The sequence below is a fragment of the Pan troglodytes genome, chromosome 1 (genome assembly GCF_028858775.2).
Source record: "Pan troglodytes isolate AG18354 chromosome 1, NHGRI_mPanTro3-v2.0_pri, whole genome shotgun sequence".
In the NCBI taxonomy this organism is placed as follows: Eukaryota; Metazoa; Chordata; class Mammalia; order Primates; family Hominidae; genus Pan; species Pan troglodytes.
In genome coordinates this window covers 66,714,818-66,739,973 of record NC_072398.2, presented here as the reverse complement: position 1 = coordinate 66,739,973, position 25,156 = coordinate 66,714,818, and the positions used below count along the sequence as shown (strand labels likewise).

The following is a 25,156-nucleotide window of genomic DNA, read 5'->3' as shown; positions in this document are numbered from 1 at the left end:
TCAAAACAATGTTATGGTAAGCCAAAACCAAACTCAGGGGAGCACAGGAAGGGGGAGGAGTGGGGCTTGTACCCTGCTACAAACCTCTAGGCTAGGAAATGCCGAGATTGTGTGTTACTAAGTCTAGGTGAAAAACTTAATCCCTGAAGTCCCAAATACCCAACTTAGAGAGGTACAGGAAAGGGCTGGTCAGCAACATCACTCCAGTGTTTTAAAAACTCAGAGTACATGAACTTGAGCTTATTTTGCCTGTTTTAGGAAATAAAGGAATATAATGGCACATAGGGATTTGAAAGAATCACAAACACATGAGAGAGATCTTATGTTAGGCTGATTTATAAGTGCTGCTTTGGGCAGTTACACAGTTTGTTTACAATGAGGAGTTATTTGACTTTGAACATACTGTACATGGCAATTAGAAGTTGTCACGGCAAAAGAAAACCACAGCTGGCCTGCCACAGCCAACACAAGAACCAGAAAATGGTAGATGAAATGAAGGAATAAAGGTGGGGTTTATTTCTTATTATAAAAGAAAAAAAATAATTCCTCAGCAGTCTTAACAAAGACATCAGGATACAAAATTACAAGTGTTTTGACTCCAGCCCTGTCCCCATCTCCTCCAAGAGCAGAGGTAGGAGACAGTTGAAGCAAACAAGCAATTCTGTAAAAATTACCTAGAAACCCTACAAATTTGATTAAAATCTAAACTTCTATAATTTTGCTTTTTAAAAAATTTAATATCAAAAGGCCTGCTTTAGTGACATGCTATTCCTACCAGAAAATAACCCCAATACCCCCTGTGTCAGTAACATGCTCAAGTTGACCAGCCAACTCTTATCTCTAAATCCATGTGGACAAGTGTGTCTTTTAAACCAAAGCCACGGAGATCAAGTGACTGCTAGTAACGTGTCGTCTGTTAACTAATCCAGTGCCCACCTTCTCCAGAGGGTGGGCAGGGCAGAAACCCAAAAGGGTCATGAGGGCCTAATCCCAGATCACCATCTTTCTAAGAACCACTTCCCTCGCTCCCTACTCAAAATGAGATGCTTTATTTCTAATCCGACTATTTGTCTCAAATTTGGTGCCCCGTGACCTGGATGGTTTTTTCCTTTAGCAAAACACACATAATCCACAAAACCATACATATAGTTTTTTGTCTTTACATTTAAATATAAAAATACTATTCTGCTTTGTGTGATAAATCAAGGACCAAGCAGTAAGAACCTTTTCTTCTTTCAAGGTAGGGATATCCATCAGTTTATACTAAGCTTCGTGTTCAGAGCAGGGCATTTAGTCCCAAGCCAGGCTAGTCCCACAAGCAAGAGACCAAAGCCATTCTCTCTGATTCCCAACCCCTACCTTCTCTCCTAATTCCCACTTTTAATAGAAAAGTTGGTTATAACTTTTTAAGAAAAGTTTCCACCACGAGGGCAAGTCCTAACCTAACCAGAGTAAGTCAGGTCTTCCCCTTTCAGCTACCTGGAAGAAGAGTCCCCCTTCTGCAAACGTGCTCTGTCCGGATAGCTACGCCTATTGGACAGGTGCACCCCATTAAATGGAAGCAGTGGTTATGTCTCCCCACCCTCCTCCCCACTAATGCACTAAAAAGCTTCAGTGATAGGGAAAAAAAGGAGGGTAGGTGTGAAGAAATTAATAACTTGACCCCTCTATCCCAGCCAAACAAAGAAAGCAAGATTAACTGGGCACATGGAATGAAAAAAACGACCTTGATATTCCACCCTTTGAGTTACAATCGGGACAACTGGGAGAGGGGGAAGAGTTGGAGTGGGATGAAGAACTAGGAGGGGCTCAACAGCTGGAGGTCTAGTCCACTTAATTTTTGTACTGGAAGGGCTCATCGCCGGTTTCATTGAGAAGACACGTGCGGATGAGGGCTTCTGTCACCGAAAAGGGGTCACAGTTGGCAGAGGGGCGACGATCTTCAAAGTAACCCTTCTTCTCCTGGCCAACAGTCCGGGGAATGCGTATGCTGGCGCTACGATTGGCTACACCAGCAGAAAAGTCGTTGATGTTGGAGGTTTCATGGAATCCAGTTAGACGTCGGGCATTGTCCAGGCCTCCCTTGGGATCATAGGCACGGATGTGGTACTGGTGCCGCTTGCTTAGTTTCTCAATGGCCTCCTCGATGTACCTAGAGGAAACAGAAAAGATGGCGGTCCAACCTTGTCTCCAGGTATGGAGCCAAGAATGAAGTGCACCAAAATATGATACAGTAGAACAAATACTTCATGAGGGCAGTGGCTGCGTCTTCTTACCTGTGTGTCTCAGTGGTCAGAACAGTGCCCGACAAGCAGTAGAAAGTTACTATTTGTTGAAAAGACTAATCATTTTAAACTTTCTCCCCCTCATAAGCATTAAGCTTATCCACATGCCTGTATTGTTACTAATTTAGTTCTAAAAGATTTTCAAATGCATGAATTTGTCAACTTTTCCGTCACCATGACATGTCACAAATATATATATTGATATATATTTATATAATGATATATGACTAATATATATTATATAAATTATAACAAATATTTATCACTGTGAATCAGAAGTATTATTTGGTATTTTTCAAATAGGAACAAAATGAGAGAATGTGAAGGCAAGTGTCAACACCTAAAGTACATCCAGACTGAGAAGTCAAGTTTACTCATCTTTGGCAAATATTTGCAAGTCATCCTGCAAAGGAGACTTTGCTGAGAGATTGCTAAGTCTCCTCCCAAGTTTTCTGCCACAGGAGATTAAAGATGGCCCCAGCAGAAGGTACTCACTTCAGACCATTCTCCTCCCGCATGGCCTTGGTGCTGAAGTTGGTATGGCAGCCTGCACCATTCCAGTTCCCAGGAATGGGCTTAGGATCAAAGGTTGCTATCACTCCAAAGTCTTCACACACACGATGCAAGATGAAACGGGCCACCCAGAGATGATCTCCCATGCTGATTCCTTCACAAGGTCCAATCTGAAATTCCCACTAGAAACGAGAAGCTTGGCCATTAAAACAAAGCTAACTGCTCACTCCAACTCAGAAGCTCCTAAACCTGTTCTCTTCTCACCTGTACTCCAACCCGTTCTTAGGTTTTGGGTTAGTGAGTGGTGTATCAGCAGCCCTTACTAGCAAAAGTCCTATGTGCACCTACCTACCCTTCTTCATTGATGGATTGGAGCTATACTTACCTGGGCAGGCATGACCTCGGCATTAGTCCCCGCAATCTTGACACCAGCATACAAGCAGGCCCGGTAATGGGCCTCCACGATGTCCCTGCCATAGGCTCTGTCTGCTCCCACACCACAGTAATATGGACCTACAGAAGCATCAAGACAAAACGCTAAGAGTCAAGAAATCCAGAGAATCCCAAAGTCAGAGATCAGAAGGCCCTTAAGCCTTGCCCTCTTGAATCACTATCCTTGCCTTCATCTGGAGGTGCGGGGCAGGGGAGGGGCAATAGGGGAGTTCCTCTTCACCACAGCTTCAGTGGGGCCAAAGGTTCCCCCTAAAACCTTACTTTATATATTCATATCCATTTTTGGACTTTGGTGATGTGAGGGCTGTTTCGCCTTTACTGTATTATTTTGCTTCTTGATTCTGAAAGTCATTCCCATCCCTGCGAAGGGGCATTCCTGCACAGTTAGACACTTCTGGGAATTTCACCTCTAACCCAAGGAGACTTACCCTGGGGCCCTGGGAAGCCGTTGGAAGGCCAACCAAAGGGGTGCCCATCTGTCCCCATGAGGGTATACTCCTGCTCCATGCCAAACCAGGGGTGCTGGTTGCTCACCATGTCCATTATCCGTTTACAGGTGTGCCTCAAATTGGTCTCTAGAAAAAAGAGTCAATAATACGCCATCAGGGATCTAAAGACATAGATGCTGAATACTGATGCTGATGGGAGAATAGTCCTTGGATTCTATACAACTGAGGTGTGCACTATGGTATGAACTGACCCAGTATAGGCCTTCTTGGGATCACTGAGTCACTGAGTCAGAAAAATGAGAGAAGCTGTTAATTGTACATCTGTAGGAAGACTCTGAAAGACTTCAGTTTTAACTAAACTCAGTTACAACCAAGTCACACGGGAGTGGATTTAGAACACGGCAACTTTCACCTTATCTGCATTCTGGCCACCTCCCAAGCACCAAATGCCAGGCACTTAACCCTCTATTCACAAGACAGCTGCTTCTGGTTGTCAGATTTATTCTTCATTTCTCAGGCACTTGGAGCCATTCTATAATTTTTGAGAAACATTTGTCCATTGGTTTACATTTGTCCTGGCCTACATTCCAGGCAGGAAGGCTGTTACTGGGGACTCCAAGACTGGCAAACAGATCTGGACAAATCCAATGCTATTTTATGCAACCAACAGAGAAGACCATAGAAAGATGGGCCATATTATCTCTTCCTCAAAGCAGAAGTTCAGGGAAAAGAATCACTCAGATTCTTAAAATAGTGCTGAAATTGCCTAGTCTTCCCAATGCTGATTTCAGAATGTCTTCTCCCTCCCCTTCACAGCATTCACAGATTGAGGAGGGGCATCCATAGCTGTGCTATACACACCTGCAGGCCTTCGATTGTACTTGAAAACTTCACATAACACCAGCTTGTTAGGGTCCTTACGGAAGGGGTCCCGAAACATGGCAGCAGGCACGAGATACATGTCACTGTTGGAACCCTCAGACTGTAAAGTACTAGAGCCATCGAAATTCCACTCAGGCAACTCTGGGGCAAAAAGAGGGAAAATTACATTTAAAACATACAGGAGCTTTCCAAGCAATGCAAATACAGCCAGCCCTTCACTCACCTTCCCATCTCTAAAGATCTCTTTTCCAGGAATTCATTAAGGTATAAATGCCATCATTAATATGTACACCCTGGCACCTGTACCTGATCTTATAGCCCTTCCTATCTGAGTTCCAAGTAAGACCATTGTACCAATTCCTTAAAAGAAATATATCAGATACTCCCTTCCCAAATGTCTTCCAGGAGACAAGCTGAAGCATTCTGTTATCACTACCATCCTATCAGTCACTTAAAATATTGAGATAGTGAAGGATTCTGATTCTTCCATTAGGTAATGTGTTGCGTCCTTCTTATGCCCCCAGTGTATTCTGGCAAGTTATGTCCTTATTTTATAGATGAGGGAACAGACGACTAGCAGGATGACTTACTCTAGGATGCTCCCTTATCACCTATCCACCTTTCCCACTGTTTTGAAGGCTGTTTGGTCTCTCTAGCTGACTGAGTTCTCTGAAGGCAGAGACGAGACTCTCATTTTGTATCTTCAGTGTCTGTGCACTATCATCTGCCACATAGCAAGTACACAATATAGGCTTTGTATTATGATCATTCACTTACTCAAAAAGGAAAAGTAAGCTACCCTAAACTAGGCAGGATATGATACTTTCCTCTGGCCCCTTTCCAGAAGAGGGAAGACTATGGCTTGTTCTAGACTGAGAAATGAAGGTCACAACTATAATCTAACTGTAGCTCCTAGAGGGATACGCAATTAGCTTTAAGAATTTCCAAAAGTGGCATCAACTAAAAATTAGTCCTATTTAAAAACCATTGTAGAGCATTTACTTCACATCTAGAAGCCAGTGATATGAGTATTAAACACAGTTTTCTAAGAGTTTGTAAACTAGATGGCATTCTCAGGTTAGAGCAGTGGTTTTCTGAGGGTGCCTTAGAGCCAGCTAAGTGGGGATGTCCAGGTCGGCAATCTCTAAGCCCCATGCCAACTCTCCATAAACCAGACTTAGTTTTTCTTCAATACACTGGCCTACATGCACAATTCCATTGAAATAAAGGGTTCCATTGTCGCTCTGCTTTGAGGCAGTGTAGGAGCTTAATGTTGACTGAATGAAGTCTGAAAAGCCCTGCCTTAGAAAACCTTTACAAACAGAAGAAAGAGGCCTAATCCAGAGGCTGAGTCAAAGGCTGCTGCCCACCCCTCTGCAGATCCCACCCAGCATGTGCTCCACTCCACATTGCTGTCTCACCTTCCACACACTTGGGCTCACTGTCCAGAGTCCGGGTCTTGCAGCGCAGGCCTTCTCCAGTACCATCGATCCAGATATACATGGCCTGGACTTTCTCACCCTGAGGCAGGGACATGTACACCTGCTTGATGCCTTTATTTAAGTGGGAACTTGCTGAGGTGGTCATGGTGGAAGGTGTTCTGGAGAAGAAAAAAAAAAATAACATTGTTAACGCCCACTCCAAACTGATCCCCTGCAAAAATGGCTCAAGAAGGACGACTGAATCAAAAGTCAGAGTGTAAGTGCCAACTCCTTCCCTTGTGGAAGTCAACACACAAAAAGTTATGTTTACTCACTCTTTCAGGGGGATTAGTTTTATAGTAGGCAAAAATCTCCTTTATAATAGGCTGTAAAACTGATCACCACCTTTCGAAACAATTAACACAGATGCCTGCTAAAGAAAAGATCAGGCCCTTGGTAGTAACTCAATGCCTCTGCATCCCTGAGCTCAGAGGCTTAAGTTCCACAGCTACTGCAGAACCCAGGCTTCCAAGCTAGAACTTATACTTGTGAGGACTAAGGTCTATTCCTTCAGTGTAGCTGAGGTAACACTAAACTATCCAAATACTAAACTATCAGAGGAAACAAATCAAAACCAATACACAAATTTACAAAACATAGAACTTCTTCCAATACAAGTAAAATCCAGCCACAGAACAGGCTTGGCTTCCACAGTTTGTTTTTCTCTTTGCCTTTCATCCTAGCTGTGGTCTTAACTCAAACCCACCGCCCCTCCCCACCAAAAGAAAACTCATTACACATTTAGATTTGAGGATGAAACAAGGTTACAATATATTTTTTTAAAAGGCTAGCAGTTTCCTACACAAAAGCTGATTCAAGCCAGATTCTAAGGGGAATGCTGCCGTAATTTCCATAGGTCTCATGCAAAGTCTCACTTAAGATAGTGGGCAAGAATCACAACATTATGGAATTCTACAAGACTTCAAGTAATTAGGAAATTTCCACTTCTAAATCAAAAAGATCTGGAAATTTAAAAGCCATGAGGCATACTAATAACTGCCAGCCACTACCACAAAACCTCCGAAAGAAGAGAAACTCTGAAGCCACAACAGCCGAAGAGGAAACATTCTCTCTCTCCCTCCTCCCTCCGTGGACCAGGGTGGCTAGAAAGGGAACACATTGTTCTCCTCCAACGACTAGGGCAACGTTCTGAAGTACAGTGGCAAAGTTTCTACGGGCAACCGTCCATGTTTGCCCAGCTGAAAACATAACTGCTTCTCCCTCAGCCTCACCACCCTTCCCCTTGGGGAAGACCAACACCCCAATATTGCCTCTAGAAGACTCAGCCGGCCAAATCCTACTTCCCACCTCCATCCCAGAACACTTTAGCTCCCGCTAAAAGCTACAACCCACCGAAGCGGGCAGATCACCTGAGGTACGAAGTTTGAGACCAGCCTGGCCAACACGATGAAACTCCCGTCTCTACTAAAAATACAAAAATTAGCCGGGCGTGGTTGTGCACGCCTGTAATCCCAGCTACTCGGGAGGCTGACACAGGAGAATCGCCTGAACCCCAGAGGCAGAGGTTGTAGTGAGCCGGGAGATTGCACCACTGCACTCCAACCTGGGCAACAGATAGAGACTCTGTCGGAAAAAAAAAAAAACAACCTACAACCCAATTTCTCGGCTGTCCTCTCCAACATGTTACACCACCAATATCATGCACACTTTGTCCTAAGCCTCAGTTTCGGATCTCTTGCTCTTTTCCGTGAGCCGAGTTGCATGCCAGCAGCCTAGTGCCACTCTATCAACTGCTGCTGCCGCGGTGCCAAGTTTACGTGGGGGAAATGGATTCTTAAGTTTTCAGCCGTTTCTGCAGCTCCCACCAACTCCGGGGTCGTCCTCCCTGCCCCCTCACTCACCCCAGCCACAGAAAGTCAAGCGTATCGTTAGGGTTGCCCTCTTTAACCCTTCTCTTTTTGGAGTGGCGTTCGCGCCTCTCCTCTTTCTCAGACTCTAGCTGGTCCAAGCACCGGAGCTTTCTGGGAGAGGGCGATGGAGAAGGGGACAGACAGCGGCCGGCCCGGGGGGTGTCCGAACAGGCAGGTTGGTGGGTTAAGGTCTTAATCTTGACTCGAGATCTCTCCCCGGAGTTCACAGAGTAGGCGACGAAGCCGAAGCAGCTGGAGCGCGACCCGGAGGAGTCTGACTTCTCGTTGTCTTCATAATTTTCATTCGTTGTTTTCTTCGTGGACTTGCGGCTGGGGGAGGATCCCCGCTTCCCGCCCCCGAGGGAGTTATAATTATCCACTTTGAGAGCAGCCCCTTCCCACTGAAATGTCCCTAAAGTGGGCGCTCCGACCCTCGGGCCCCCGTCCGAATCTCAGGGCCTCACGGAGGTGGCCATACCCTGCCGCCGAGGGGTTGGGGGGTCCGGGGGAGGGTGGGGGCGCAGGCCGGAGGGACTGCGCGCTGCTGCTGCCTCCGCCCGGCCCGGCTTCTCCACTGACTGCGCCGAGGCCCGGGCTCTCCATTGTTCGGTCACATTGGAAGGCCCCCGGGACCCCGAGGCGGGAGCCGGCCGCCCAAACAACGCTCACCGTTACACGCCGCAATCGAGGCGTCTCAACCATCGCCAGAACCAGGACGATTGCTCCGAAGGCCCCACCACGAGGAAGGCAGCCAGGCGCCCGCGCCAACCAAGCGCCTTATTTGCGCTCCACAGAGGACCGCACCGCCACTCCATCCACAGCGCAAACAAACCACTGCGAGCCCCAGGGCGCAAGCCGGCCCAAAGGCCTCCAGGGGCGGCGCTTCGGCCGCAAGTAGTGAAAAGAAGATCAAAACAACTCACCCCGCCCTTCCCAGAGCCTGGCCAAGGGCGCGCCCCACCAGCGCCAGCCCCGACGGGTCCAAGCCACCGGCGGCGGAAGCACGCGGGAGGAGCACTCATGCCGGATCTCCGGCATGGGCCGGAGAGGCCGCAGCGTAGGGCTGGGACTGGAGGGGCAGGTAGCCGAAAAAAGAGGCTGGGCGGCGCGCCTCGCGGGGTAGCAGGAGCGGCGCGCATCGCTTGCGTGACACCGGGCCGTCCGGGGACTTACCTGGGCGCCGAGCAGGCGGGCGGGTAAAGGTAGGCCGCGAGAGCGAGGTTAGGAGAGGAGGCCGCAGTACTGCTCACACGCTCCGCTCTTCTCCCACTCTCGACTCTGCAGGGCCGCCAGCAGCCCCGTACCCTTTATCCGCGGCCCGGGGCCGCCCCCGGTGCCCTGATTGGCTCCCAGAGGCCAGGAGCCCGGGCCGATCAGCTGATGCGGTCCCGGGCCCCGCGGCCATTGGGCGAGGAGCCCGGCGGGCGCCGCTGGGGTGGGGGCAAGCGAGCTGGGAAAGAAAGAAAGAAAGAGAAAAGGGCGTGGGGGAGGGGCAGGGCGCCGTGGGGGAAGGGAGTGGAGGCGGGAGGGCTGAGGGCAGAGGGGCGAGTTGCCGCCAGGCCGGGAAGCCTCGGCTCGCCGCCCGCCCGCCAGCTCGCCAGGTGCCGCCCCACGGCCCCCAACCCGGGGTCCCGAGGCTCCCAGCAAAGCCCGCCCTGGACCTCTGCCCTGCCGCCTTCACGGGGAATAGTTTTACGAGGAGAGCTCCCTGGGGAAATGCGGAACCAGGGAAACCGAATTTAGCCTTTTGTTGCGAGGGAGCCTCCGAGCCCCGCTTCCTGCGGGCAGGGGTTAGCTTGAGAGGGAGCGCGGGGCGCGGGACCCGAGGGAACCTTGGGCGGGCCTGGGCTAGGGCGGGTGCCGCGCGGGCCTAGGGACAGGCCGGGGTTCCCAAGGCCTGGAAGAGCCGCCCGCTCCGGCTCTCTTGGGTCTGGGGAAATAAACAGAACTCTGCCATTTCACATTTGAAATCAACGTGCTGTTTCTCTAATTTTACAGAGAGGATTCTGGAGGGCGGTAGAAACTAAGTCTGGAGACCTGTCTCATACCGCTGGCCAGACCCTAGGCAGGTCTTTCAGGGCCCAAGTTTCCTCATCTGCAAAATAAAGTGGTCATCGAAAATGACCTGTGGAGCCGCCCACTAGATTTGAAATTCTGTGTGCAAACTGCCCCCGGAGCAGCTGAAAGGAAATCGAGGTGTTCACTTGCCCCCTTTGAAGTCCAGGGATTGTCAAGAAATTCCTTTAACGAATTCTCCCTGATTTTGCTTTATCAAGTGCGGCTTCTTGTTAATCTGGAAAATGGGAATACATACCTCTCCTCTCAGCTTGCCGTGATGGTTGGGAAAATGTGTATGTGAACACAATATTGAAATGTACCTAGAGACACAACATAGGTAGGTAGGTAGGTAGATACTGCTATCCGTACTATTTATTACTCGATCATTCTATTTTTAGTGCCTGAAATCTACCTGATGGTGTCCAGATTTTATTGCTTCTTTCAGTTTAAAGAGCAAGAATTTATGCTTCCAGTGCCTTTGGAAGAGGAAGGGAAGAAGTTTGTTCTGGTTATGTTTTGTACCGCAAATGTGGAAAAGAAATGTTGCCTGCGACCACACACACATAACTTGGCTTCTTCGGTCAACATCCCTTTCCTTTAAGAGTGTATAACACTGTAGTGCTTTTACATGACAGATGCAGCATTCATCTCAAACAGGGTTTTTTGGGATGTTTCAGACTGGTGACATTTTGGATTGTGTAAGGTGCCTTACAAATTCCTTGTTAAATTTCAGTGCTGCCCCTTGAAGCATTACATTGTGGTGGCTAAAGGCACGGCTGCAAGTCAGGTAAACCTAGGTTCAAATCTGGGCTTTCCCTTCATACCAGCTTTGTGTTGGCCAAATCACTTAGCCACATGAAGCCTGTTTCTTTATCTATAATAAAAGAGGGATAATCATTTTTACCTCATAAAAGGATTAATTGTGATAGCACATGCAGAAGAGATTGAGTAGTCCCCTGGTGCATCGTAAATGTTTAGAAAACAGCAATTATAATTATCATAGGCCAAGTTCTATAATCTGAGGTGATTGGATTCTTTCTTTCCCCATAGCGACTTTTGAATACAACTTTTCTGACTCAGTGTAATGCTTTACCATTCATTATATCAAACTGGACTTAACCTTGGTAACACAGTGAGCTGTCTTCATTTCTTTCTGTAAAGGTTTGAGTTTAAATGGTCGAGGAAGGGGAGCAAAGGAGGAGAAAAGTGATGTTTTTATTTTAAAAGATGTTATTAATCATTTCCAGATACCAAACTACGAACCATAAGCCAGAGCCTCTGCTGCACACACCACCAGCCCCTGAGGTGGGGATGACAAACATAACAGAACGGAATGGTAAGGCGCGAGTGCGGTTCTGCAGGCTTATGGTATTTCTGCCATTTGAGTGCCTGCTTCCCTTCCTAGATGTCTTGACCTCATTGAGCAGTTTATTCATTGTCATATCCCCCAGTAGTGTCCAGGGTGAGTGTTCAATAAATGATATTTGTTAACCACACAGAAGTGACAGCGGCACCATCAAGAGAACATGTGCTTTGAGCTGCTTTTCCAAGAATGGAAATGGATTTGCTTTGATCCATTCATGTGACCAGGGGCACGCTTTGTAAGGGTTAGGAACATAATACATGACCACTGACTCTTTCAGGAGTGAACAAGAGGCCTTGTCCTCCTTGGCCAGCCCCACATTTACTTAAAATGATGAAATTAGGGCACAGATGAGTCCAAGAACTGACCAGGGAGGCTTGAGCATAGGCGAGAAGTAAAAGCAGAAGAAAACCCTTAACTGGTTCACCCGCAGAAACCCAGACTGTACTTTTAGAGAAGTTAAAAGTAAAACAGCCTGTTTCATCCAGTTTGACTTTGCTGTGTCTGCTGCCCTTTCTTCTCCTTCCCCTTCTTCCCTAAATTGCCACCCGCCCCCATTCTTCACCCCCACCATAAAAAGAGCATTAGAATGCTTCAACCCATGAACTTTTCTGTTTCTTGGTACACACCGTATCAGTGCTGACAAGGGGTTCCATTGCATGTGCTTTGAAGTCATATTTTTCTCTCTTAGAGTAGAATTGCCATGTCCAAGGGGTGGGTGGAGTGGGAGAGCAATTACAGGGAAAGATTTTGTTCCAAATCTGCAGAAATAGCCTGAGATTAAAAGTATTTCTTCAATGTTGTTCTGCTGCCTGAAATAAAAGCTTTGTATTAGGATTTTGCTCTACTCCCAAATCTTATCTCTATTAGGAAACAACTTTTCTCTCTTTTTTTTTTTTTTTTTTGAGACGGAGTCTTACTCTGTTGCTCAGGCTGGATGCAGTGGCGCAATCTCGGCTCACTGCAACCTCCACTCACTGTAACCTCTGCCTCCCGGGTTCAAGCAATTCTCCTGCCTCAGCCTCCCGAGGAGCTGGGATTATAGGCGTCTGCCACCACACCCAGCTAATTTTTTGGTATTTTTAGTAGAGACGAGGTTTCACCATATTGGCCAGACTTGTCTTGAACTCCTGACCTTGTGATCCGCCTGCCTTGGCCTCCCAAAGTGCTGCGATTACAGGCGTGAGCCACTGTGCCTGGCCCTTTCTCTGTCTTTTAAAGGATCCATTCTCACTCTGCAAGTATGAAGTCCTTTACCTGGGGATCTGGAGTGCCTTCCCAGGGCCTGTGTGGTTGCCATATTAGACACAAAATTTAGGGTAGGGCTCACATTGACCAAACCTTTTCTGTTTAGGAAATGGAGTTTTCCCTGTGTATGAATGATTTCAACAGGCATTCAGTGAGACCTTTAAATCATGTTAAAGAGATACAATTGAGACTCAGGGTTGGGGAACACCCTGGAAACCCAACCCAGAATTGTATAATATTCTTTTAAAAATTATTATTATGTAATAAACCAACATCAATTCTTTCCAAAAGAATGGACCATAGTAGAATCTTAAACCAAATCAAAATAATAATAATAAAAATGAAGAAGAAAAGAAATAGCTCTGGAAGTTGATAGCATTATTCTTAAACCATAATTTAGGGAAAAGCTGTAGTTGGCCAAGCTTTCAAATTTCACTTTATACAATTAGAGAAGGAAAGACTACATTTACATTATACTTCAGTTCAATAACTAGCACTAAGAATGGAGGAATTGTTCTTTACAGTTTTTGATTGTTTGATATTCTTCAGTTCAAGACAGGAAATTGGAAATTCACGTCTCAGCCATATCTGTAGCCTGATTTGAGTTTTGTAGGATGCGTGCTGAAATCAGTCAAATACAAGGAACACTTCATTTCCCCAACTGCATGTTATGATGGAAGGTTTGGGTCTGTTTGAGCTCTACCCTGAATCATGTCTCTAGCAGGAAACTACGTGGAAAGTTGGGAAGAATCAAGTTCATCTTAGTTAACAACCTGGGGAAAATGTCCTATTGAGAAAATTAAAGCCATACGATTCTAGAATTAGATCTTCACATCATTCTATCTTAAAGATGAGGAACTGAGGCTTAGATAACTCATAGTAACTTGATGAAGTCACGTTAGGTTAGTATTTTAGAGCCTAATGAGCTTTCAAGGTGCTGTTCTTTTTCTGTTCCCTTTCCTTTAGTCTCTTTGGTCTGTGGGTGATCTGTTCCGGGGCCACCATCTCTAAAATACTGAAATTCCTACAGTCCTCACTGAGGGAGGTGCAGAGGACAGGGAGCAACCATTCACCTCTCAATCCTGGGTATGCTTATCCAGTGACTTCTGTATAGCAGACACTCAATATATATTTTCTTTGTGAATAACTAGATTAGCAGAAAAAAACAACACCGTAGGAAAGATTCTCTTTGAAGGACTCTTTGGAGATCATTTTTCACATCTGATAATCTGCCTCCAGTTTCATTGTTTTGTGAATCTGGGGTTTTTTAAGATACATTTTGTCCTTTATTCTCAATTTACACTGTACAGATTGTTGTTCTGTAGATTGATTGGAACATTATTGAAGCTAATTAAAAAATTTAGAGAATTTAGCATTCTGATCAAAAAATTATTTAGATCAGAGTATGTGCTTTAGTTGGTACCATTCCCAAAGAAATACTCAATGGGATCCACAGCCCTTCCTCCCTCCCCTCCCACCTCATTAGTTAATTTGGATCCCTGTTTATTTCACATTGACTCGCCAAATTTTAACAGGAAACAAACAGCCCTAGGGTATGTTTTCTGGATGCTTGGGCAATTCTTAGTCTGGTTCTGGATTTTTCCTGTCCGTTCTCCTCTTCCACTTCTTTTAAACCCGTTCTCTGGAGACTTGTTTACTGGGGTTGGAGAATCAGAAGCTTGGCCGGGGTGGTGTGAACCTAGTGCCCTCTGGTGGAATTTTGTGAGAATGACAAACTCCCCCAAAGCTTGAGTGTTTTGAGTTTTTTCTTGAGTAGCCTTTAGTGGGAGGACCTTTCTGTTACATCTTAAATCTAGTAAGTTAATAACATGCAGGCTTATTGCCTACACTGAATATTTGAAAGCTATTATGTTGGGGGGTATCACTTGATTACCAGAGGCTTATTGTTATAGAATTAGGCCTCATTACAGGAAACAGGCAGCTAAGTGTTTGTGCTTTTTCATCACCTCCCATTAATGTGTAAGAGAGGTAAAGAGAAAAGGAAGGCTCCCAAAGAAAAGTAATTGAAAAAAGGCTAGGAACCAAGAGTAAAGGGGAAATGGCAAACTTTAGAAGCCTTGGTCACAAACAAGTCTTATCCCCAGTCCTTGCTTTGGATCTGAGCCCAGAAATGTAAGACCCAGTCAGAAGTTGAGAGTCTGCCAGATTCTCACCCCCCGGGGGAGATGGGGGTCAGGGTAGGGGACAGAAAGTGTTGCATAAACACACTCCTAAGGGAGGTCTAGGGTGTTTACACTGTGCTGTTTGCTTTACCTGGGCTTTCTGGTTTGTTTTCTTTCTTTCTTTCTTTCTTTCTTTCCTTCCTTCCTTTCTTTTTTCTTCTTTTTTTTTAAGACATAGTCTCACTCTGTCACCCAGGCTAGGGTGCAGTAGTGCAATCTCAGCTCACTGCAACCTCCACCTCCCAGGTTCAAGTGATTCTCCTGCCTTAGCCTCCCGAGTATCTGGGATTATAGGTGCGGGCCACCACGCCTAGCTAATTTTTGTATATTTAGTAGAGACAGGGTTTCACCATGTTGACCAAGCTGGTCTCGAACTCCTGACCTCAAGGGATCCGCCCGCCTTGGCCTCGCAAAGTGCTGGGATTATAGGCGTGAGCCACAGTGCCCAGCCGTCTTCTTTCTTTCACAATTTCATTTTTTTCATTTTGAGATAACTTGTTTCTCCATTGCCATTAGCAAAGTCATTGTGGCCCAGAGGACACAGTCACACTTGCGTCAGACACACCTGCACTTAAATTCCTGTGTTGCCTCATACCAACTGTGAGACTTGGGCAAGTCAACCTGCTGGAGTCTCAGTTTTCTAGAGACTCCTTATAGAAACATTTGTGAGGATTAAAAACAATAACAGAGTCAACTTCAGAAACAAGTTACTGGATTTTATTATACCCCAAAACAAGGAAGAGAGTGGGCCCATTACTAAGGCAGTGACTCAGTGTTCAGGACTGTTGTTGTCACCCAGAGAGATTCACAAAACCTCCAACCTGTCCAGCAATACATTTAGAAGAAACAGGATTAGGGAAGACTCTGGAAGCAAAGAAGCCTTTATTAAACATAACCATGATCCATAGCTGGAGTATACATAGGAAATTTGGTAACTTGGATAAGGCAAAGTCTTTTCCCTTTAGGAGCCTGTACTTTAGTGGGTGAGGAAAAACCTTCTGAAAGAAAATGATTTCAGCAGCAGTATAAAAGAAAGTGTGTCACCTGTATGAGCAAACTAACAAAGCAGATTTAATGTAAGTGCCCAAGAGTTCCAAAACAAGGGAATCAATAAGAGTTCTGGAGAAGGCCACCTTGGGGATACTTGGTGCGGTGGGGGGGTGGATGTAGGTTTATTCTGGGAATAGAATAACATGGTAAATATGTGACTGTAGGATGACTGGCTGTGATTTGCAAGGAAAAGAAATTTGCAAAGACCCAAGAATGGTATCTGCTAAATTGCATGTGCAAGGGTGGTCATGGTGAAAAGGAAAGTTTGGGCTAGAATAAGAGTAATAAAATGAGAAGTCAGGGAAGTACCAAGCATTTGAATTCTATAAAAATGCTATAGCAGTTGAATTCTATACAAATTTAAATTATGGAAATTTGAAATGTTATTAAGTATTTAAAAAGTCTCACTTTATATGTAAAGTTTGAAATGAAGCCAATTCTTGAAAGCTGCGGAGAGAGAAGGAGGCAAAGCGAGCATAATTTCAGCCTGTATGAATTAATTATAAATTCTATCATGCTATTTCCACATGGTGGCACCACTTTGGTGAGCACGTAAAGTACCCACTTTTCTTTATCAAGATGGGATTTGAATGGGTCCAGTTTTGAGTTGTGAGAAGTCTTTATTCCCTCAGGTAAAAGGCAATCCCTTGTGCCTGATGACGCTAGTGACAGCATAACTGCTAGACTCTGTTGTCCTCCCTTCACAGCTCTTCCTTTTGTTGCATTCTCTTCCCCCGGTGGCTTTTCTTGCACACTAAGAAAAAGTGTTCTCCTGGTCCTTTTCCCTCCCTCCCGCAAATCCCATCAGTGTCTCTTTCTCAATCCCTCTCCCCTTATCTTCTCAGTAATTAGAGGCTCAGGGACAGAAAATGTACCAGCACGGGCATGGTGGCAGGCTCCTGTAATTGCAGCTACTCGGGAGGCTGAGGCAGGAGAATCGCTTGAACTCGGGAGGCGGAGGTTGCACTGAGCTAAGATTGTGCCATTGCACTCCAGCCTGGGCAAGAGAGCGAGACTCTGTCTCAAAAAAAAAAAAAAAGAAAAGAAAAGAAAATGAACCAGCAGACAGGACCAACTGCTAGCCTTCAAGGCCATTACCTTTACCAAGGAGGGTACCATGCTCGTGGCTGAGGAGCCCACAGGAGGAAGATGAGGTGGACGATATGACAGCCACTGTAGGCCCTGTCTCAGGGGGAGCTCTTTGGAAGGAGGAGAGCCTGGTCCTCTTTCTCTGACTGCTCCACTTCCTGTAGCAACTTGTAGAGGGGTCCTGGAGTGCTTGCATAATATGGAGCTTCTTTGGGCCCAGTCAGCTTCAAGCTGGGTCTGAAACAATGATACCAAAAGGAAGAGAAGCCATAGATTCCCAACAGGAATGAGGCATTGATCATCACATGCCAGCAGAAGAAGGTGGTGACAAACATGATGTCACTGATGTCATCGTCCTGCCATGGGTAGCCAGAGACAGTTCTGTATAGAATAAAGCCTGCCTGCATCAGCCAGGAGCCCATCATCAGAATCAGAAAGGTCTCCATCAGCTGGAGATGACACATGTTGGGAGCCCACAGCTCTGCAGTCAACACCAGCAACAGCAGGAACACCACCAAGATGAGCAGAGAATGAATGTGCAGCTCCACCCCTTCTGAATCTTTAATATGTGACACCATCAGCAGCAGGAGCTCGTAGATGATCAGGACCAGGGTACCTTTTTCTAGGCCCACACACCTCTGAGGCAGCACGTTCCTGCTCATGAAGTCCACACAGCCATTAAGAGTGAGGAGGATGAACATGGTGAGGTGCTGCCACTCTTTGGGGTACATGAACCTTGGTGGCAGCTCCCTGTTCATCAATATCAACCCTCCTTTAATGCAGCTGACCTCATAAACTGTCAACAGGGAGCCGGTCACCATCTTCAACAAACCTCCATAGGATATTTTCCACAGCCTAGCACATCTTCCCTTATTCCTGGGAGGGGACAAAGGATACAGGAGAGAGTCACTGAATATTATAGCTTTGGATATTACTACTGCCTGATATAGTCCATATAAGAACAGAAACAGCCCTGGGTACACATGACCAATAAAGGTTCCCATGGAACCATCAATCTGTCCACTGAAGGAGAGAAGTGCGATACTCAGGCACAGCCTCACTTTATGCAGCCACTTAAAGTTCTGGGCTTTGGAAAGAACTGCCTTCCACCTACTTTTATCATCTCACCGCACCCACTGCTCCCCCACAAAGAGGAAATGTTTCTCAAGAAAAGCCTACACATTCGGTGGAATATGGCCTATCATTCCATTCCATTCCGGTACATTGGGAATGCACTGGCTTCTGCCAAAGTAGTTGGTGAATGGGCTTTCAGAGGACCCTCTTACAGCCCTTGAGGTGCTTCTGGTTACACTCATCCCTATGTCCCATGGCTTCCTTCCTCTTGTCCTGCCCAGAGCTCGAGGAGAAAAGGAGAGGAAAATGGAGTGGGTTGCCATGACGGTATCTAGCATGACATGGACACTCATAAACTCTTGAGTATGCTTCAGTCCTTCTTAGACATCATTTTGGTCCAATTATAAAGTCAAACATTTTCTTTATGGATACATACTTTTGAACATTTGGATATATAGTATAGCACCCATCTGGCTTTTCTACTTATCTGTGATAGACACATCTTCAAGACCTCCAAGAAAGCCCCCTTCAGCATCCCCCCATTACCTGCTCACATTCCCCCAACCACCACCACTTCAAAATTTCTACTGGCCAGGAGATGAATCTGAAAAGCCACCCCTGGGTATTGATTTTAGAGGCTGTGGTGATTTTGTAGTAGTGTCAGCATAACTTGAGCTTGAACCCGGAATTTCCTTCCCAATGTGGTTCCAAATTAGGTTTGGCTACAGGTGGAATTTACATGAGAATCTGAAGGCGGAAGTGAAGCAGCAACCTAAGAATACTCCAAAGGCATAGGGTGCTGGATACTGCTGTAGCTCATGCATTGTGTCACTGTTCTGCGGGCTCACCTCCCAGATGAGCAGCAGCCAGGCCTAGAGCTGCCCCGAGCTACTTCTGCAGGTTGCCTGCCATTGAGGTATGAGATAGGGAGAGGAGGACATGGGCTCCAGTTTGTCCTGGTAGGTTCTGGTTTTGGTTTGTCTTTGGTCTTCCCTCGTTCATATAATATGGTTCTTGCTGACTGCTGCCACCTCAACCTGAAATGACTTCAGGTCCCCCACACAGCAGAGAGAAAACAGCTTTCCATAGATGTTGTCACCAGATCCCATGTGTAAGGTCTAGTTTCTATCAGGCATCCATATCCCATCACTCTGCTTCCATCAGCCATCCCTAACTGATACAAGGAAGTAAGATGAGTCCTGAAAATGGAGATACCACTGAGAGGAATCACCCTAGTGAGCTGGTATTGGCCACTGATATTTTAATGTGAAATAGCCACCAGCTTCCTTTCTCAGTGATTACTTGGTGAGTGTCTAATGCATCTAGGAGGACAGAGTTCTAGGTATTGGGTAACAGCCCTCCGAGCCTGAGAAAGGGGAATGGTGGAGAACAAGGTACAGGGAATGTGAAGCATCCCCAGGCACACAAGTGGTTCAGGGTTTATTGCAGAGGGTCCCTGCAGCAGGAGTTTCTCTGAGGGCAATAGGTGTGCTGAGGCGAGTGGAAGTTCATCGCAGATGATGAACCTTGCTGACTCAGTCCTCTGCGTAATCATCCGTGCTCACACTACAAGCAATGCTGTAAAGCAGAGGCAACACCTGTGTGCTGATGGCGCCCCCAGTGGGGAGGAGGAGAGTTGACACACAGGGCATAGTGCTGCCTCTGAGCCCACTCTCCCATCCAAATGCCTTACACTTTCTCAAGCCCACTTTATGCCAGAAAAAGTAGATATCTCTCTCTGCAGTTGAGCGTGGCAGTAATTCATACTTCTTCTTGCAGTTGTGAGATCTGGTGTGGCTGGGGGTCGAATGTGAAGGTAGGCTATAAAAACAAAACAATTCTGCTTTCTGAAGGAATTTACTTTGCTAATTTAATTTTAATTTTTAGGTGTTATAGAATTAATATAGAGTCATTGTAGAAGAATCAGGTTTTTTTTTTTTTTCTTTTTAAAGACAGATTCTTACTTTGTTGCCCAGGTTGGTCTTAAACTCCTGGGCTCAAGTGATCCTCCTGCCTTGCCTCCCAAACTGCTGGGATTGCAGGTGTGAGCCACTGTGCCAGCCTTTTTTCCCTCCCTCCCTCCCTTCCTGCCTGCCTGCCTGCCTGCCTGCCTGCCTTCCTGTCTGCCTGCCTGCCTCTTTCTTTCTTTCTTTCTCTTTCTTTCTTTCTTTCTTTCTTTCTTTCTCTTTCTTTCTCTCTCTATCTCTTTCTCTTTCTTTCTCTCTCTTCCTTCCTTCTTTCTTCTTTCTCTCTTCCTTCCTTCCTTCCTTTCTTTCTTTCTTTCTTTCTGCCTCCCTCCCTCCCTTCCTTCCTTCCTTCTTCCTTACTTCTCTCTCTCTCTCTCTCTTTCTTTCCATTTTGTTTCTTTCCACATCCCTTCAGTACAACATAAATTATATAAGCAAAAAGAACATTAAAAATCATCTGTAAGGCCAGGTGTGGTGGCTCACACCTGTAATCCCAGCACTTTGGGAGGCCGAGGTGGGTGGATCACTTGAGGTCAGCAGTTCAAGACCAGCCTGACCAACATGATGAAACTTCGTGTCTACTAAAAATACAAAATTAATTGGGCATGGTGGCACATGCCTGTAATCCCAGCTACTTGGGAGGCTGAGGCAAGAGAATTGCTTGAACCTGGGAGATGGAAGTTGCAGTGAGTTGAGATCGCGCCATTGTACTCCAGGCTGGGCAACAAAAGTGAAACTCCATCTCAAAAAAAAAAAAAAATCTGTAATCCCACAACCTGGAGGTGATCATTGTCACCAGTGAGGTGTAGAGACAGTCTTCAGAAGGCAGCATGAGGAAGTGGAAAATACATTGATGTGAAGTCAGAATCTGGGTTCTAGTTCTAGTTTTCTCTTGATTTCCTGAATGTCATACACTTATCTACAAAAAGTGAGTGTTGGACTTAATTTTTCCTACAGTGAAAATAAAAAGGCATAGATGTTGTGACACAGAGGTGAGCATGTTTGTCTCCTGTCTCCTTCTCCCTTTTGATGAACTATCAAAATACATGGAAGCACGGTAGACCTGAATGCTCAGAGGAAGGAGATTCAAAGAGAAAATCTGAGAGCAATACTTCTGAATGAATCACAGAGAAGAGAACCTCAGGGACTCTCCTTGGTTCTTGGATTTGTCCTGGGAGACGCAGGCAGTCTGTTGCTCCTCCAGGAGCCGTGTTGTTCAGGCCTCAAGAATAAATGCATTTGGTCACTCTTTTTTGGTGATGTGGTGGGGGGTGCAGTATATGGCATCTATCACAATGGTTACTCTTAATATTGCTTCTTGAATCTCGGGTTTGTGGTCCACACAAGGTGGAGGTAGCAGAGCTTATTCCAGCTCTCACACTCATTTCCATAGCTGCTCCTGGCAGCTGAGAGCTGGGCACCAGTGGTCAGAAGAGGAGGGAGAACAGCAGCACTGACTCAACAGCAATGAGAGGTTGAATGTGGCATGAATGCAGGACATGCACCCCCACTTACGGTCCTGTCTGGGATGTTCAGTCCTCTGCCTTGGCCAGACATCAAGGCTGCACACAGTTCATTAAAACATGAACATCCTGATTCCAGGACTTTGAAGATAGGAATCGCCCATTCCAAACCAGACGCTGCCCACAAGCAGCTGAGCAAGGAGCCAAAGGTGGTGAATGATTAGCAGAACTGCCAGACAGCTCCAGAGTCTGTGGACACGAAGTACCTGGAAAGCTGTTTCATGGGTGTGATATTATGATTATATACATGTTGGTTTTTGTCCATGGCTCCTAGCTCATATCTCCCTTAACCCTGATACAGTCTTTTGTCATAATGTTGGGAGCACTTTAGGCTTCACAAACAGACCTCAGGAAACAGAATCTCTCTCTCTGACCTTCTCCTCCCCTCCTTTCACTTGCCCAAGGCAGGACCCTAATCTGATTGCAGGTCATAAGACCTTCATTCCAGAGAGAGTTGTGCCCCATACTCTGGAGGAAGGAATGCTGCATGGAGAGACCAAGAAGAATCTGAACAGACAGGCCTTCCTGGGTTTCCATCATACCCTTTTTGTCCAATCACATTTTGACATATTTGTCCATGCATCATTCATGGACAATCAATGAAGTCTCCTTAAAAGGCCCAAAGGGCTGGAAGTGGTGGCTCACGTCTGTAGCACTTTGGGAGGCCAAGGCGGGTGGATCACTTGAGGTCAGGAGTTCGAGTCCAGCCTGGACATATGGTAAAACCCCATCTCTACTAAAAATACAAAAATTAGCTGGGCGAGGTGGTGCATGCCTGTAATCCCAGCTACTCGGGAGGCTAAGGCAGGAGAATTGCTTGAACCTGGAACTGTAGGTTCCAATGAGCTGAGATCACGCCACTGCACTCCAGCCTGGGCGACAGAGTGAGACTCCGTCTCAAAAAAAAAAAAAAAAAAAAAAAAGAAAAGCGCAAAGACCAAAGAAATGTTGAGAGAGCTTCCAGGTAGCTGAACAGGTGGAGGTTCCTAGAGAGTGGCACACCTATGGAGGGCATGGAAGCTCTGTGCCCCTTCCCCCATACCTCACGCTACACATCTCTTCATCTGTATTCTTTGCAATATCCTTTATAGTAACTTGGCAAGTGTGTTTCTTTGAGTTCTGTGAGCTGCTCTTGCAAATTAATCAAATCCAAAGAGAGGGTTATGGGAACCCCAACTTAAAGTTGGTCGTCAGAAGTTCTGAAAGCCCGTACTTGCAACTGCTGTTGGGAGCGGGGGCAGTTTTGGGGATTGAGCCCTCACCCTGTGGGATCTGACGCTATCTCCAGGTAAATAGTGTTGGAATTTAATTACAAACACCCTGCTGGTGTCTGCCAGTTGGTGTGTGTGAAGGAGAACCCCCCAAATTTGCTTACAGAAGTTTTCTGTGTTGAATTCTGTGGTGTGAGAGCAGAGGAAAAACACAGTTTAAAAGTTTTTTCTAAACAATGGGAAACTGAGTTTCCAAAAGTTGCTTGACCATGGGTATCCAGGAAGTCCCTCCTTGCCCAATTGCTCCACGGCGAGACTCCCCCCAGACCTGCCTCCCCACCTGCCACCCCACATTCCTGAGGGACCCCAGATACAACCACTGCCTTTTGCCTGGCATCATGAAATGCCAGAGTACTCAAGAACGTCCTCAGGAACCCAGTAAACATTGGATTTCCTAACTGCTGTGGACCCTTCTGAGTCTGCAGGGCTTATAAAGGAGTATAAAGACAAATTATTTCCATCTAAGAGCTTTCTGTTTAGTTGAAGGCACAACACCTCTACACACACATGCACACACATACACACACATTAAGGAACTATTTAGACTACTTTTTAGACTACTTCTGTTTCATAGAAATCAAACGTCACATGTAAATTTAAATTTTCCAACCCCCACATTCAATAAGTATAAAAAAGGTGAAATTGGTTTTCATGAGATTTGACCCAATATATCAAAAATACTATTTCAAAATGTAATTAATATAAAGGTTATGAATTACTTTTTTTATTTTTTTTTTCGAGACAGAGTCTTGTTCTGCCACCCAGGCTGGTGTACAATGGCACAATCTCAGCTCACTGCAACCTCCATCTCCCAGGTTCAAGCAATTCTTGTGCGTCAGCCTCCCAACTCCTGGGATTAGGTATGTGCCACCACGCCTAGATAATTTTTGTATTTTTAGTAGAGATGGGGTTTCACCATGGTGGCCAGGCTGGTCTCAAACTCCTGGCCTCCAGCGATCCACCCACCTTGGCCTCCCAAAGCACTGGGATTACAGGCATGAGCCACAAGTTGTTTTATTTTGTTTTGTTTTTAAGAGACAGGGTCTCACTCTGTCACCCAAGCTGGAGTGCAGGGGTGCAAACACAGCTCACTGAAGCCTCAAACTCCTGCGCTGAAGCTATTCTCTGGCCTCAGCCTCTTGTGTAGCTAGGACTACAGTTATACACCACCACACCAGCCAATTTTTAAAATTTTGTGCAGAGACAGGGTCTCCTTATGTTACCCAGGCTGGTCTCAAACTCCTGGCCTCCAGTGATCTGCCCACCTTGGCCTCCCAAAGTGCTGGGATTACAGGCATAAGCCACCATGCCCAGACTGAATGAAGTATTTTATATTTCTTATTTCATACAGAATCTTCAAACTCCAGTGTGTACTTCACACTTACAGCCCATCTCAATTTAGACAAGTTCTCAATATTATTATTATTGTTATTATTATTATCTTAATATTATTATTATTTTCAATATTATTCCAAGTTCTCAATAGCCCCATGTGATTAATGGCTACCGTGTTGGATTACACAGATATTGGATGGGATCGAATGACCTGTTGAGGGAAATATCCATTTTAAAGTTTCAGTGAAAGAAGCAGTTCATTGAAGAGGTAGAAGTTTGATCAGAAATGGCATCTAGAGCACTACACTATAAACTTCTTAACGACTGTGGGATTTTTCCCACAGACTATGATGTTTTTCAAAGGGATATTTTAATTTAACTCTGTTTAGGAGGGGCATCATCGGCAAGGCCAAGTACACCTTAGGAAGACAAGGTCAGAAGGCTGGAGGCTTGAGAGGGTCATACAGAGAGTGGGTCCAGGGAAATCAGAACAAGGTCAGAGATAGCTCATCTGCTCATGTTTCAAACTTTCATCTTATTTCAAGTAAGGGTTACTAAGCCTTGGGATTTGTCACTGACTTACCAAAACAAGGCTTATAAGAGCTGGAAAACTTCCTGCTGCCTGCGCCTGCACCACTGGCCCAGGCACTCAGGTGGAGGCACAGCAAAAAAATTAAATCAGAAAAGAAAAAGAAAAGACAAAGAGAAAAAAATAAAAGAAATGGAAAGCAACATTCTAATTTTTTAGTTCAAGAGTCATATATCCTTTGGCTGGGCACGGTGGCTCACACCTGTAATCCCAGCACTTTGGGAGGCCGAGGCGGGTGGATCACCTGAGGTCAAGAGTTCGAAACCAGCCTGGCCAACATGGCAAAACCCGGTCTCTACTAAAAATACAAAACATTAGCTGGGCGTGGTGGTGGGTACCTGTAATCCCAGCTACTTGGGAGGCCGAGGCAGGAGAATTGCTTGAACCTGGGAGGTGGAGATTGCAGTGAGCTGAAATCGTGCCATTGCACTCCAGCCTGGGCGACAGAGTGAGACTCTGTAAAAAATAAAAA

General features: G+C 45.9%; 2 protein-coding genes across 5 annotated transcripts; both read right to left on the bottom strand.

Moving 5' to 3' along the window:
• Positions 1-318: 318 nt before the first annotated feature.
• Positions 319-9,198, bottom strand: GLUL (glutamate-ammonia ligase). 4 transcript variants are annotated; one of them, XM_009437547.3, is made up of 7 exons: positions 9,108-9,198; positions 6,004-6,182; positions 4,562-4,723; positions 3,680-3,826; positions 3,184-3,311; positions 2,781-2,980; positions 319-2,152 (listed from the first exon to the last, which is right to left on the bottom strand). In XM_009437547.3, the coding sequence occupies exons 2-7, from the start codon at positions 6,167-6,169 to the stop codon at positions 1,834-1,836; spliced, it is 1,122 nt and encodes a 373-aa protein (XP_009435822.1). In that variant the 5' UTR covers positions 6,170-6,182; positions 9,108-9,198; the 3' UTR covers positions 319-1,833.
• A 6,283-nt stretch (positions 9,199-15,481) lies between these two features.
• TEDDM1 (transmembrane epididymal protein 1) lies at positions 15,482-17,746 on the bottom strand. Its single transcript, XM_063807726.1, has one exon. The coding sequence runs from the start codon at positions 17,744-17,746 to the stop codon at positions 17,024-17,026; it is 723 nt and encodes a 240-aa protein (XP_063663796.1). The 3' UTR covers positions 15,482-17,023.
• Between the last annotated feature and the right edge of the window lie 7,410 nt (positions 17,747-25,156).